Source organism: Limulus polyphemus, unplaced genomic scaffold (assembly GCF_000517525.1).
Source record: "Limulus polyphemus unplaced genomic scaffold, Limulus_polyphemus-2.1.2 Scaffold79, whole genome shotgun sequence".
NCBI lineage: Eukaryota > Metazoa > Arthropoda > Merostomata > Xiphosura > Limulidae > Limulus > Limulus polyphemus.
The window spans coordinates 715,018-731,430 of record NW_013665689.1 but is presented as its reverse complement, the minus strand read 5'-3'; the positions used below and the strand labels follow the sequence as shown (position 1 = coordinate 731,430).

The window sequence follows — 16,413 nt, the reverse complement described above, 5'->3', positions numbered from 1 at the left end:
AACAAACAAACAAACTTTGGGAATCGATCCCCGGATTTAGCATTTTAACCCATAAGCTTACCGCTAAGCTGCCAGTTAGAATAAAATATGTAATAAATATTGATAATTACACTCGATATTTCTTCCGTGAATTTCCAAATAACACACAACCCTGGATTATGTTGTTTCTGTTTTCTTTGTCATGTTATATTTATAAGCTTACCGCTAAGCTGCCAGTTAGAATAAAATATGTAATAAATATTGATAATTACACTCGATATTTCTTCCGTGAATTTCCAAATAACACACAACCCTGGATTATGTTGTTTCTGTTTTCTTTGTCATGTTATATTTATTTTCTTAAAGAAACAAACACAATCTGAAAAAAAAACACTTGTATAATTTAATGGAAGTTATTTTGTGATTCTTAAAAACCACCTAAATAATATATATATATATTAAAACTATTATTCATTTTTTACAAAAACACACACGCACAAAAAATATAATTCAGTCCAAAAACGTGATTTTCTCAAACGATGTTTTTAAGATACTTTTTTACTCAAAATTCCAAATCCATTTATTTTAAAATGTTAAGTACTTTTCCTTGTCGTTGTTGTTTTAACACAAAGCTACATAATGGGCTATCTTACGCACAAACCCTCCAGTGGCACAGCGGTATGTCTGCGGGACTTACAACCCTAGAAACCGGGTTTCGATACCCGTGGTGGGCAGAGCACAGATAGCCCATTGTGTATCGTTGTGCTTAATTCCAATCAAACAAACAAACAATCTTACGCACTGTCCATCTCTGTAAACGATATATTGAGTTTTAGCGTTGTAAGTCCGCAATGCTACTACTGACCAACCGTGGGACACTTTTTTGTCAGTTTATCGATTTCATATGCACCTGTAATTGATGTAAGAACATCGATGTTGTAATATTGTGGATTAAATTGTACAGTTAGTATTCCTAGGATTAAGATATGCAGAAAAATTAATTAAGCAAAAAAATTAAACAAAAGAGAAACAAAATGTGCAAATTACGAAATGTTCATTACGTGATTGCTCAGTTTGTGAAATGTTTATGTAGGTTTTGTTCAACATACGTGTTAAACTTGAATTGCGGGCAGTATCAAAATGGCAGACACTGAAGTATAATAACGGTATAGATAAACTAATAAAAATTAAGGTAATTAATTATAGAACAATACATGAACTTAGAACTGAAAATGAAATATAATTATATTTAGAACTACTGATTTTTTAAAACTATTAAAACTGTAATTTCACAAACAGATAGAATGCAATTAAGTTTACAAACACGTATTTTTATTTTCTTATTGTTGTTAATTTTTATTTGTTTGTGCTACTTTAGCAATTAGAAATGCATTTACAACCCTTTTCGTACGCCATAGAGTTTTTCGTTTCACAATATCTGTCCTATTTGCATGAAATAAACCCTGTCGTTTGTTTATTGGATTTCGCACAAAGCTACTCGAGGGCTATCTGCGCTAGCAGTCCCTAATTCCAAATTGACAGGCTAAATGGACGGCGGCTAGTCAACACCACCCACCGCCAAGTCTTGGTCTACTCTTTTACTTACGACTAGTAAGATTCACTGTCGCAATATAATGCGCCAAGTGCTAAAAAAAGGGACCTGCATGTCCAGTGACGGGGATTCAAACCTGCGACCCTCAGGTTATGAGTCGAGCTCCCTAACCACTAAGTCAAACCAGACGTATTTGATGCTGTTGAACAAAGTAAAATAATTTTTTTCTGGAATTTTCTTCACAGCGATAAATGAAGTATCTGTTACGTCACATTCTATGCTTCACCAATGCAGCGGCGGAAAGTAGCCAAATGATACAATTCACCATTATTAATTCCAGTGTCTGTGGCTTAAGCATTCCTTCTGTCGTTAAATCGCAGTCTGCGGGTCGCAGGTTCGAACAAAAAAAAAACTAAAAATGGGTTAAAGCCAAAATTTTAATCTTAAAATAACAAAATTTATAATTCTGTAGTTGGACTGCCTGCTTATACAACTTACCCTATCACACATATATGGTCTGTGTCTAATGTACGAATTTTTATGGGCAAAATATTTTATTGTATTTTCCTTGTTTAGAAATTAGCTTCTCTAGATCCCAAATTATCAAACAGTCGTATTTTTAAGCCTATGATTTTGCTCATTTGTCCAAACAACTTTGTCCTTACAAAGTGTGATAGCTTCTGTAGGTTCAACTAATGGTGTCTCGTAACATTCCTTCATCAAAAGAAAATATTTATTATTGCCATTAACGGTCGATATCACGCTATCAAAATTCACTTTCGTTATCATTACGTCGTTGTCTGCACGTGTATTGGGTTATCAATAGCAGACGATATTTTGACAGTACCCACAATTCAAATGTAATTCGTAGATTAAACAAACACTACATAAGCATATCTCAATGAACATTTCGCGATTTGCTTATATTGTTTTGCTCAAAGATCGAAGATCTCTTTTCAGTTTCGTTCTTTCTACTACTGATTTTCTTTCTTTTTCGTTTTCTTTTTTAGCAGGCTGCGCTATGAGCTAAATAAAATGCTCAAACTCCGATGAAAAGCTTAATTTCACTATTTGCGATTTTATTTCAATGATTTTTTTTCTTATCCATGACTGAATTCAGTCTTTGAGTATAACATAAATACATATCATACTCAAGTTACCTTTCCAAAGTAATCTTTATTGGATAAGCTCTAAAATTTTCGATTAGTCTCATATTACATGTTGAATCAAGAATGGAATCACCCAAGTGGCTCAGCTGAGCATCTGAGGTCTTTTCACGCTATAAATTGGATTCATATACCTGTGATGGACACGACACATCGTGTAATTTTGTGGTTATTTTATATACCTGCGATGGACACGACACATCGTGTAATTTTGTGGTTATTTTATATACCTGCGATGGACACGACACATCGTGTAATTTTGTGGTTATTTTATATACATGCGATGGACACGACACATCGTGTAATTTTGTGGTTATTTTATATACATGCGACGGACACGACACAGTAGTTCATTGTGTCATTTTGTGGTTATTTTATATACATGCGATGGACACGACACAGTAGTTCATTGTGTAATTTTGTGGTTATTTCATATACATGCGATGGACACGACATATCGTGTAATTTTGTAGTTATTAATAAATATACAAACGATACTTATTTCTCACCTGGTGGTTAAGTTTACAGACTTAAAAAAAGCTAAAATTCGGGGTGTGATCCTCAGCGGTGGTCAGAGCATAGATAGCTTCTCGCTCGCAAAAAAATGACAAGACAATTAGATTAGATAGGGAAGAAGTTACGATCGAAGTTAGTTTGAACTTTAAAATATATATATCTCATATGATTGTACAAATAAAAAAAAACCCAAAAAATTAAACAAGTCAGTCTTTCAATCACTGAACATATTATTGCTAGATTAAAATAATTTTCTCTACATCTAAATTACAATAAGTATCATTCCAGGGTGCTTGCAGGAGCAAGAAATGATTTAAACGTAAGATTTTCACTTGTTCATCGTAAGAAAATATAAGAAGAAAATGATTAAGCTTTAAGTCTTTATTAAGACTAAATGAAAAAGTGAATGTAACTTTAAGATGTCTTTTAGTTCGTTGTCGGACTTTGAAAGGAAAACAAAATATGCGTTTTTGAATGTTCGTCCCATTTAAACTTAACGATTCAAGTAAATTTATGTATGTTGAGATGCTTATCCTAAGCATGCAACATTACCAAAAACAAAAATCAGTAATAGCGATAAAACAATATAGCAAAACTATTTGCGTTTAGCTACTACTTCTAAGTGTAGGAAACGGTACAATAGAAAGGTTTAATTGCTTTAGGTGATATACGAAACGACCAAGTAAATGGCTGCTTATGTTTTAGGTTGTAATCTTGAACACATGAAAATAAGTAATATAAATGTTTGCTGTGTTTTTCATGTTAATCATAAATATTCAAAAGCACTCTATGAGAAGGTTAGCTGTGCTTTATATATATATTACCCGTTACATTATGAATGTGAAATTTGACGTAGCAAAAACTGTTTCATAAAACAGGAAATCCGATTAGACTAGCTCTATGAAATGGTAGACCTTTCTAAAGATCCCTCGTTTATGATTATTTATTAATATTATTATTATAATACATTATTCCATAGTACCACGGATGTGTTTACAAGACATTTGTTGTTTGAAAGAACATAATATAGCTTATTCCAAAATATAATGGAAGATATGCAATTGCACTACATGTATATTCTCCTGAGAGCATCCCTGTTACATGATACCATTCCTGTAGGAAACAACAACCATTTCAAAGTTACCAGACATAATCAATCCATTAATGATGCTTTGTTGCATTTTTATGACTATATTGAAGCTGAAAGTGTCCTTGAAACGGAATTTTTCGAGCAATTTCTTTGGATAAAAATGTATAATAAAAAGTTTAAATAATGTTGTTGTTTGTTTTTTAGAGTTTGAGCTTAAAATTTAGGATTAGTCCTTAATGCGGTGAGAATAAATGATGTTTTTTTTTAAGTTGTTCATTTTAGCAACTATTTTTTTTTTAAATAAAATAATATACGAATTGTAGTTTTGCACGAAAGTACTTTTTAAGGCTTGTTTGTGTTTCTTGTTTCTAAATGCAGATTAACAGTGTTTGCACTCGATAAAGAAATACTTTAAGGGAATGCTTGCAGGCATTGATAAATATAGAGCACCATCCTGACAGTTTCCTTTATATTCTATTACGTGGTTTTTGCGATCTGTATTGTCCTTTACCACTCTAACTTCATTAAATATATTTTCTCTAAAACATCACTAAAACCCGCTTTTTTATTTATTATTGAGTAACAACTTTATGTTTTTCTAAATAGCTGAAGTAGTGATAGCTCTAACACCTTGAGCCCCTTATTTAAAATATATATATATATATAGAACTTGGCATATTACAATGAAAGTAAATAGGGATTACAATATTTTTAGATTTGATTGACAAAATCAATGATCTATAGACTATTAGGAATGAGGATGGCATACTTCTTAAACAGCGGAATTGCATATTTTTTCATCTCTGAGGTATTCGGATTATTTGAAATAATTTATTAATATGCCAGATTACATATATATATAGTTGGAATTTTAAAATAACAATGCCTAACGATATTCTTTTAATCCAAGGACAGAACTGGGCTGTATTGTCCTATGAGAAACACTGTTAATTTTTGTAACTAGAACAAAACAAAAACAAGTACTGGACATGCACTTTACAAAATACTAAAATGAAAATTAATTACCTGTAATTAAGACAGGATAGGATATTAATACATCGTCGCTTAAAAAATAACAAACTTCTTCTGACAGTCTAATAAATATTGATTACACAAACTTTGCACATTATATATATATATTAGTAAAGTTCTACTTTTTAACATCTGTAAAAACACACGCGCCTCTATGTAGTAATATCATGGTTTAATGTATTTGAATTATACATAGTAAATTTTGTGCTTTATTATGCTATCTGTGTTTATACTTTAAGAGTTGGAATATATATTTACATACAACTAAGACTAAGCTATAAGCTAGTGCCCTCTGATGACTGAGCGTTAAATCGGAGGATTTATAACGCTAAAAATCGGGTTTCTATATTTGCGGTGGGCAGATTAAAGATATCCCATAGTGTCGATTTGCGCTTAACAGCAAACAAAGCAAAAACAAAATAAGCAACTTCACTTTAACTTTAATTGTCATTCAGTTTTGAATTTCTTTTTAATTTGTGTTAAATCCCAGCAAAAGTTAATACAGGTGTATAATGTAGGCAGTTTTGCAGGTTATTTGGTGATATTAATTATATACAGTTTCAGCTGTTCTTAATTATAAATACTGAAGAACACAATAGTGTAATAACCAGGTTTGATTTCAATTTAAGAGGTTGTGAAAAAGCATCACCTAAATGCTTAAATCGCACTAACCTTTTTTCTTCTTTTGTTTAACTCCTTGATTTTCACACAATATCCCATATCTATATTTATGTATATGCATATAAATATATGTATTGGGAATTATGCCTATAGATGATCAGTGTTATCTCTTAATGTTAGAAACGTCGGTACCTGGAAGTTAGTTTCTTAAAACTCTTGATTTTTCGATTCAAAGAACACCAAGAACATTAGTAGTTTGATCTAATAATATTTAGATGTTTTGGAATTATCTGTTGTTGTTTTTTTAAGACAAACTTAAGTACTCACTTTTAATATGTTTAAATTACATTATATGCGAACGAAAATAATTAAATTACGAATATTTAGAAAATTCAATATTAAGTTATCGTTCTCTAAACATTAAGAATGGAATTCCAGCATCTAGGTGTTAATTACTTTAGTTTAGTAAGCCTGATCTTTTAATATAAACATACATTACGTTTTAATCAGTTAGCTTACATATATTCAAATTATCTCTCATGCTCGAAATGTCAGCCCCCCCCCCAGTGGCACAGCGATATGTCTGCGGACTTACAACGCTAGAAACCTGGTTTCGATACTCGTGGTGGGCAGAGCACAGATAGCCCATTGTGTAGCTCTGTGCTTAATTCCAAACAAACAATCGAAATATCACTTTTCATAAATGCCACTGTTTTATCGCTTCTTTTTTTTTTTTGAAATTTATAATTTCTGTACTTAAATATCAAGGTTTCAGGTACATTACATTGTTGTGTTTTATGAATGTTAGTGTCTAAATTTTAAAACATTTGGTTAACCACAGTTTAATTGTTGGTACCTCGTGTGCTAAATTATTCATTTTGAAATGTCTGTAAATTCGTAACTTACCTCTCCTTTTATAATTCACAACAGTCTGGTAGATTTTCTTAGATACTCATCAAGCACTGTTGCTTGCATAAGAAACTCATGTTTGAATGCTGTATGTTGTTTATACAGATGTGGGTTTATATCTCACTCTGCTTGCGTGTGAAATTATTAAATTTTGTTTGCTTGTTTTCTTTTTCGAATCTTCGCGCAATGCTACTTAAGGACTGAATATCTGAACGATTCGTCTTTACACCGCTAACTTTTGAACTACTCTTGTGTGACCGAATTATGGGAGCATACAGTCATCCTTATAGCGCACCCACATTTTCAAGGTGCAGAACATTATTTTTTGTGTTTGTTTAAGTGAGGTGTAACGGGACGTAAACATTGGATCGGCAATCCTAAATCCGACAGACTTATGTTGCCATGATCGGCCCAAGTTAACTAATAATTTTAGATTTGCTGGATGTAGCAAATGTTTATCTACAGTGCACTACGTGTTTAAAACCTAGGTTTCTATATATTAAAATTATAAACTCAGTGCAAAATGGATTTTAATTTCATAGGAATTACTCATCTTGTTTATCTACATAGCACGTAGATTACTGATAAGAGAAAGCATCTTTAAAGATTATTATACTTCAGAGTCTACAACGTTCACTTAAATTCGAAATATTCATGCAACGCATTTTAACCTATCTTAATCCTTTGCTAAGATTCTGGGCCACAGTTTATATGTGATATTACAGATGTTTGACAGCATAACCTTCTCAACAAAGAAATTATTAATGATACCTTACAGATATTATATGTATAAATATAAACTGACTTAGAAAAGAATAATTAGATGTTTGATAGCATAACCTTCTCAACAAATCAATTATTAATGATACCTTGCGGATATTATATGTATAAATATACATTGACTTAGAAAAGAATCAGTATTTTTTTTCCCCAGTGAAACGTTTGGATAAAATGTTTACCTTTGAATGTTTTATTTATGTTCATGTGTTGTTGTAACCTACACACTGTACCAGAAATTAGAAGATTGTTTGTTTGTTTGTAATTAAGCGCAAAGCTACAAAATGGGCAATCTGTGCTCTGCCCACCACGGGTATCGAAACCAGGATTCTAGCGTTGGAAGTCCGCAGACATACCGCTGTGCCACTGGGGGGGAGGGCGAAATTATAAGAAATCGCAATATCTCTTTCGACAAGTCACTTACTTGATTTTAATTTTCACACATCGAATATGTGAATTTTTTATTCAATTTCATAGTCTAATATTGTGTGAAAAACCCCCTTACACATAAATATATAGGTAACATCAAAGTGAACTATTCATATTAGTCTTTCCATATGATTTTGTATTTTAGTTCTATAATAGGAGTCACTGAAAAGTGCTTATTTTTTAAATATGATAACAAATATAAAACTGTCTTCTAGAAAGCCTGGATTTTACTTTCATATTTGAAATATATTAAAATTTCCTGAAGTAAAAATTATTTGTTTGTTGTTAAGCGCAAAGCTTCAAAATAAGTGAACTATGCCATTCCCACTGAGAGCATCGAAATCTAATTATGAGTGTTATAAACCATCAGACTTACTGCTGAGCCACAGGTGAGGAGGGCGTAGAAAATGTTTGTCTAAAGCGTAATACATATCTGAAATATCTGTTTGTATAAAAGCATACAGTTGGTTGCCCCAAATAATTCCAAAACTCTACCGGAAACTACAAAACGAGCTTTAAAATTGTTTTTTTTTTAAGTGAAGTCAACTTAATTCAGTATCTATGGTCTCACAAAACTGTCAAAAAATATTATTATAATAATATGCGGCTTATTCATTAACAAATATAATATCATTCTAGATGTCGCTGCAGTAAAGATCAGGAGGCTGTCAGTTCCACGTTGGGTTGAGAATGGGACAGAAAGACCCATTACGCTGGACTGCGAGTACTTATACACCCATAACGACTTGCACTTGGTGGTCAAATGGTTTTATAATAACGAGGTAAAGCCGGTTTACCAGTGGATTCCAGCGCTCAGCACCCGTTACGTTTCAGGGTTTCTTCAAGGACGGTTGGATGACACTTTTGTAGCAGAACCAATGGACTCGTACTCTCGATACCGGGCTCTGAGGATCATTAAACCTACAATTGATATGACTGGCACCTACACGTGTGTTGTGACTTCCTTAGCCAACCAGGACTCTCGTGAGCAGGGGATGGTTGTTTATGGTAAGCCTGTCATATTTAGAAATAAATATAAGTCCATCTGACACTCCTTGTGTTGCTTTCATAGACGTGAATTTATATTTAAACGTATTAAGCATATAATCTATGAACCTAAGCTTTTGCAGTACCATTCTACATATAATTAATATAAAGACTTACGGACTGCTTACAAATATGGTGACACAAGATTATAAGCAATTAAACACTGTTTACTGGTATTGGTATTTTTAATTTGAACAGCAACTTTTGCACAGATGTCAGAGACTCCTAATGTCCAGATATAGCCATCCCTAATTTTGAACTACTGATCAGAGGCAAGGTAAGAAATCAGAAACTCCTGCCACCACAAAGGTTTGAACAGACTAACAAGATCGTTTGGTGATGTTATCACGCACTCATAGCTGGAAATTTGAAGCATGTTGGGCAGCGTCGAGGATGAACCTTATACCTTACGATACGCAGCCCGGCACGCAAACAATTATGCCTCACCTGGTTTAACATTATTTATAATGAAGCAACAATCTGGAATATTGTAACAAATGATTTAATGCAGTTCAAAATACAGGATATATAATACTGGTATCTTAATGAAAAGCTACTCAGTGGGCTATGTGTGCTACGTCCACTTCAGTAATCAGACATTAAAATTTAGCGTTGTAACTACCCAACCTTACTGGTAACTCATAGAGAAATGGATATGTAATAAGAAAACTCTCTATTAAATAACATATTTCTAGTAGTATAATAACAACGATCTCAAATAAGCGTAAATAAACAAATTAATATATCGAAACTAGTTACTTTTTGTCGTAAAGAGTATTAGCATGTTAACTCAAAGATACTTTACAAATATGTGTTTTTGTAAATAGATTATCTGTTAGGCCTACAAAAAATCAAACTAGTCCAGAGCTAAACCGATTAAGCAAGTTATTACACTAATCGATATACCGCTAAACCCAGGGAACTGAGTATTAAGTAATGAAAGTAAAGAAATATATGTGGAACTGTGTCCAACGAATCAGTAAGGTTTCACACATTAAACAAAGCAACATTAAAGTAGCCTCCCAGTAACACAGCGGTACGTCTGCGGACTTACAACGCTAGAAACCGGGTTTCGATACCCGTGGTGGGCAGAGCTCTTGTGTAGTTTTGTGCATAATTAAAAACAAACAATATTAAAGTTAGTGGTAGAAGTAAAATACCGTAAACAACAACATCTGACGCTTAGGTAAATTACGACCCACTTTATCTGCTGTTCTTCATAAAGCATGCAGAACAAACGATGGTTTTGTGATTTGGAATAATCAATAAGGGTTATTCTTTGGAAAAATAAGAAAAAGTAACGATTAAAACCAAACACTGTTTGTAATGCAAGAGTTATTTTTTCTTTACTGCTTAGCATTTTAACGCATTAACGAGAGCAGTGTTGTTCATCTTAATATCTGGAGCACGTTAATTAACATTTTCTTAAGGGCAGAATTTAAATTTTAGCTGTCTTGTTAACTAATTAAATAGTATAGAAAAATTAAACATACTTTTTATATATTATGTTCTTTAAGGTCCAACTAGCACCCGAAGATCGCCATCATTTATGAATGGTATTTTGTACTTCTGTCAAAATTGCCTCTACATTGAAATGAGTGGATAACGGTTAATATTGTTCGGACTCTATTTTTAAAATGAAAAATCTATTCAGACTGAGAGGTCAAAAAGCAGAAAGATTTAATGTATTCTCATTATCTTTGACAGGAAAAAAAGAGAATAGAAAACTAAATATATTTATATTTGCTTTATTTATTTGCTTGTAATCATCCACAAAGCTCTCTGTGCTCTGCCCACCACGAGTATCGGAACCCGATTTCTAGGATTGTAAATCTGCAATCATACCCTTGTGCCACTGGGTAGCTTATATTGATGACAAATCAACTAAGGATATCTGACGGCGTCCATGATTTTGAGCTACTGACCAAAGGGAATGCGACGTGCTATACCTTCACTTTGCTTTCCCTTCTTACATCCTATATCCATCAATACTATGTAGTTTGTACTTATTCCTATCAAGAATTGAGTCATACCAGTGTCAGACGCAGAAGAAATTGCTGTTTATTACCGGTAACCAATAACGCATAGATTAAGAAATATATTTTGTTTCTTCTTTTGCCTCTCTCGGTTTATTCATTCTCTCTCACATCTCCCAGTCGATTGAACTGAGAAAGACGGTTGCTCACTCCAATCATTCTCTAATCACCGAATTCTTTAGAGACTGCCAAAGATCTGGCGCTTTTTCACCTCTCTCACTTTCAACTGATGTTCCTTATACTTAACTTCATGATAAGGAATGTAGTCAACCTGTCGGCAACATCTTGTCATACATCATCCATGCTAAGCGATTAACTGACATTGTTATAACGTAACCACAATAGTGCGAGCAATATTATGTTGTAACGCATGGGCTTAAATTCGTCTCGCCAGTTCAAAAATCCAGAGTTCTATTACAGGGCCCTTGGTGAAAACATGTAACAACTATTGCGTTTGCATCTACATGAAATGCTTAACACCTCTATATAATTTCACCGTCCTATATCATACCGTTCATGAGTTATGATATTAATTCAATATGCAGAAAAAGTTTACCTAATATTTTTCAATAACAATAATGTTAATGTTGTTTTTTTCGTCTTGTTAATTTTGCCTTTGTTTGTAGAAGAGATGATTAACGAACTAAAATGTTGCCATTAATCATGATGTTTTACATAGTCATCTTATCACTGGTTGAATAAAAGTGTTCCTTAATCATCTGGAGACGAGTTCGACTTTCCTGGATTCATTAAAAGGGAAACGTTTCAATGGGATGAAAGGAAAACGAGTTGCCATATTTCCTTTTTGAATTCCTAATGATAACTTTACAAGATAATTAAGGAAACAGTGTACAGGCCATTTCTCTCTCTTTAATATTCAATTACATCGAATCACCTTGTCAGTGAAACGATCGATGTCCGTAGATCGTAACACGTGATTTTTAGATATAGGTATATTTCAATATATTTTCTGACGATAGATGCTCTGATAAGTTTCAGATACAAGTTTTTCTTAACTTCGAAAAAATATTTAGTTGTTGAAATCAAAGCGATGGTTAAATATGTTTGTATTGATTTACTACACTAATTGGTTTTCTTTAAGGGTTTTTCTTTCTTTTGGTAGTTATAGTTCATTAGACGATTTAAATTGCTCTGTTATCCTTTTCTAATATTTATGAACTAGTTATATATATGTGAATACATAATTACTTTAAGTAATTTCTAGTCTGTTTTATTACAGGATATTAAGTTAATAATTTTGTACTTGTATAAATTAATTTTATGTAAGCTTAAACTTAGCTTTGTTTGAATTTCAAGAGGTATTTGTGCTACTTTAATGAAAAAAATATTCGCTATTGTAAAAGTTTTATTGAAACATCTTTCTAGAAAGGTAATCTGAAACGCTACTAAAATAGCTGAAACGAAATTGTTGTTTTATGAAGGAGAACTGGCTGTTTATTTTGCATGTTCATATATATAAATTTACTAGTAAAAATCCAAATAAACAGAAAAACTATAATTTTCTGTAATTTTACCTATCTTTTTTACATCTCTCACTCTTCAAACATGTTGTGAATCTATACTAATATATTTTCTGAAATCTCAGAAAGAAAAAAACTGTGTTAAGTTTAAACTAAATCTGAAGAGAGTCTTTTATATATATTATAAATGCTGTAAAAACAAGTACGTTAAGGCAGTGCTTCTCAAACTGTGTGCAACGGATTTTTTGCAATTATTAAGTATTACTAATTGTTTTAAATTTCAAATTGTATTTATTTTCTCGTTGATACACAGTATAACAGTAATTTCTGCCTCTCTTAGTCAGGGGGCCGCCACTAGACCTGCCATACGGACTTATTTACGTGTGCCGCAAAAAGTTCGGGGCATTAAAAGTGTGGCGCGAGCTGAACATATTTGGGAACCACTGCGTTAAGGTTTTTTTGGGGTATGTTTAAGCCATGTAAACGGTATCAAAATAGTCACGTCTAGGCTGAGTGATTGTATGTAGAGATCATGAAATTGGGGCCAAAGACAAAACAAAGCGCGAAGATGTTAAAGCTTTTCCAAACTGATCACTTTCAATAAATATTCTCATAAAATAATAATAAAACAATTTCGTTTGGGTTCTGGATCCTTTAAATATGTTTGAAAAATTCAGTTTTAGTTTCCACGTCATAATGCATGAAGGAACTAACAATCACTTTAGTCGGAAACATGTCTTTCACCCGTGGGGGCGTTATAATGTGACTGTCAATCCAACTATTCGTTGGTAAAAGAGTAGCCCAAGAATTGGCGGTGGGCGGTGATGACTAGCTGCTTTCCCTCCAGTCTTTCACTACTAAATTAGGGACAGCTAGCGCAGATAGCCCTCGTGTAGCTTTGGGCGAAATTCAAAAACAAACAAACAGTATGTCGGTAATAAAAGCTTTGTTATTATTATGCTCAGTATGTTACTTATAAAATCTATCATTATTGTTATATTCAGTATATTGGTGATAAAATCTTTACTGTTCTTATGTTTAGTATTTTTTGTGATAAAATCTTTAATCTTTATTATGTTCGTTATGTAGCTTTGCACGAAATTCCAAAACAAACCAAACCAAAAATTCTTTCTGTTAATTCCAGAACTTCTTGGCTAACCTAGACATTATGCAGGAAACGAGTTTATAAAATGCAATTTTTATAGTGTAAAACTCCAAAACTAACAAAGCGCAAAAAAAAATATAATTTAAGAATTATCTACTTCAAAGTAAAAAAAGTTTCAAAGCAGTTTTAGATCGTTTTTGTTTGAAGTGCATAAAAGGCAAAAATTATAATAGTAAGCATTAGCAGTCAAACTCTTTCCAAACTTATAATAGTAAGCATTAGCAGTCAAACTCTTTCCAAACTTAATGTATTTTCTCGCCTCACCAGCATAGGTGTTGAACATCATATGAAAAATATTGTAGTCCCATAAATACATTGTTTATCACGAAATGTTATTGATGTCTCTTATCCAATCTTACTGACAATTTATGCTTTCTGGGAAAGCCCTGTGGTGGACAGAAAAGAAAAGATGGCGAGTTAAAAATGTCTATATATATAATCGTTTTAATCGATGACTTTTATTTTTGGCAATATGTATTCCAAATCACAAGATGACTCAACCTTTCATTGTCCTTTCGATCGTGAAATTAATGAAGGATGCACATAGGGGTGGGTGACTGATGTATCATTTGATGTGCGGATACACCTGGCCTAATGGTGACTTGTTAAAAGTTAGTTAAACAACATCTTGGGAAAATCCATCGCTCGAAACTATGCGTCATAGATACAATAACTGGAAGGGATTTTTTTAACTAAGGGGGAAATGTTCTTACTTTTTATAGTTATAAATATAGCTTAACTTAACTTAACTTAGCTCAAAAAAGTACTAAAACCGTAAAACTTAGGCAAATAAATATCTACCTACAGTAAGCTGTAAACTGCGGTATGTCTGCGGACGTACAAAACTAGAAACCGGGTTTCGATACTTATTGTGTAGCTTTGTGCTTAACTTCAAACAACAACCTGTAAACTGCTAAAAAATATATGTATTTAAGTGTTAAAGATGGCTGGTAGATGCCACTGGACTTTACCTATACATTACTGGTTAACATGATGTAAGGCTGAGCTCAGAACAATAGTGACAAGCCATTTTAACTGTCACTGCTTCTAAATGCTTTAATCAATACACTAATTATTTCATTAATTCCCTGTACAACTTATAAGCCATATTTAGAGCAGTGTCTTCTTTTAAGCATCGAAAGACCGTAAAAATAATTAATAAGTTAAAAAGTTCTGTTGTTTGATTATCAGCTAACGATATGTTTATAAACAATGCGTATTTTATTAATAATTTCAACGATACACGCAAAAACTGATTCATTATTAAAGATGTACAATGTTTACAGGAGTTTGACTTTTAATAGCTTATTGACATGATCTGGTAGTTAGAGCGCTCGATTCGCAACCTGCGGGTAGTGATTTCAAATCTCAGTCACCGAATACGCTGGCCTTTTCAGGATGCGTTATAATGTAATAGTCAATCCCACTCTTTGTTGGTAAAATAGTATACCGAAAGTTAGTATTGGTTAATATTGACTAGCTGCCTTCCCTCTGGTCTGCCATTGATAAATTAGAAACAGATAGCTCAGACAGCCCCTAGTGGCTTTGGAGGGAATTCAAAACGAACCAGAACAAATCTTATAGTTTAGTACTTAGCTGGGTATGACATTATTGATTTTGTAACAGATTATATTTGACGAGAGAACCCGAGGATTTCTTTAAATTTTGGAAAAAAATTCAACTTCTCTGCAACTGACGTTTCATTTCTGCGAATATTCCTTTGTTGGTAAAAAAGAAAGATAGAATATAAGTTGGCTTTTAAGTTGTTTAAACAGAAGTGATAGGTTTAATCATTTTTAATTAATAAAGATTCCTTATTTTTTTATTTGTGTCCGTCTTATTCTTTACCCACCAATTTATTTGAATAGCATAAATTAACGACTTTCCACTCCGCAGTTCAAAGTCCCTCATGAATCACAGAAGCCCCAGTGTATCGATCAAGTTTCTTCATTATCATTAATTGCTTCTATAGCTATCCCAAGAAGGTCCGTAGCCCCCTCTCCCCCCCCAAAAAAGGCTTCCACTCTTGGTACTTGATCACGTGTGCCACGCTGTGTTCCTCTAGCTTTGTATAGTTTTAAAATTGGTGCTCCTGGGACCCAAGGGGGGCCTATAACATAGTTCCGTTTTCAGGTTCGAGTTCAGCTATCCTGGAATTCTTACCCTTAGACCCCCATCGTGTATGGGCGCCTTTTTGCCTTCCTTGGTCCCTCAAATAAATAAGGGTAAGGAGACTATGTTATACTAATAAGTGTATCCCGAGGCCGTATTCCAAGTTTGGTTGTGCTAGCACCAAAATTGTGAGATGAGTTCACGGACGACAGATTTCCGAAACACAATGTGAATTAATTTATTTTATGTTTTGTGGTGAAAATTTTCAAGGGTGAATTTACTGTTGTGGTCACTTCATATGCTTTTGATTGTTAGACTATTTTTACTGATTTCAGCTATATACAGATTCACCGTTTTCACAGTTAATTTGATAGATTTATTTACGTAATCTTCATTTGTGTGTGTGTTTGTGTTTATGTTGAATATGAAGTGATGTTATATGCTATTTAAACTTAAGAACTTTATTGTTGCCTACTTTTTTACTCGCCCCCCCCCATTGGC

General features: G+C 33.0%; 1 protein-coding gene across 1 annotated transcript in view; it reads left to right on the top strand.

Annotated features, from left to right (window-relative positions):
* The window catches only part of LOC111087890, a 152,474-nt gene that overhangs the window by 29,235 nt on the left and 106,826 nt on the right, over window positions 1–16,413 (top strand). The window contains exon 2 of the mRNA XM_022396183.1: window positions 8,711–9,079. Coding sequence (XP_022251891.1) covers window positions 8,711–9,079 — 369 coding nt within the window. The remainder of the gene's footprint in view (window positions 1–8,710; window positions 9,080–16,413) is intronic.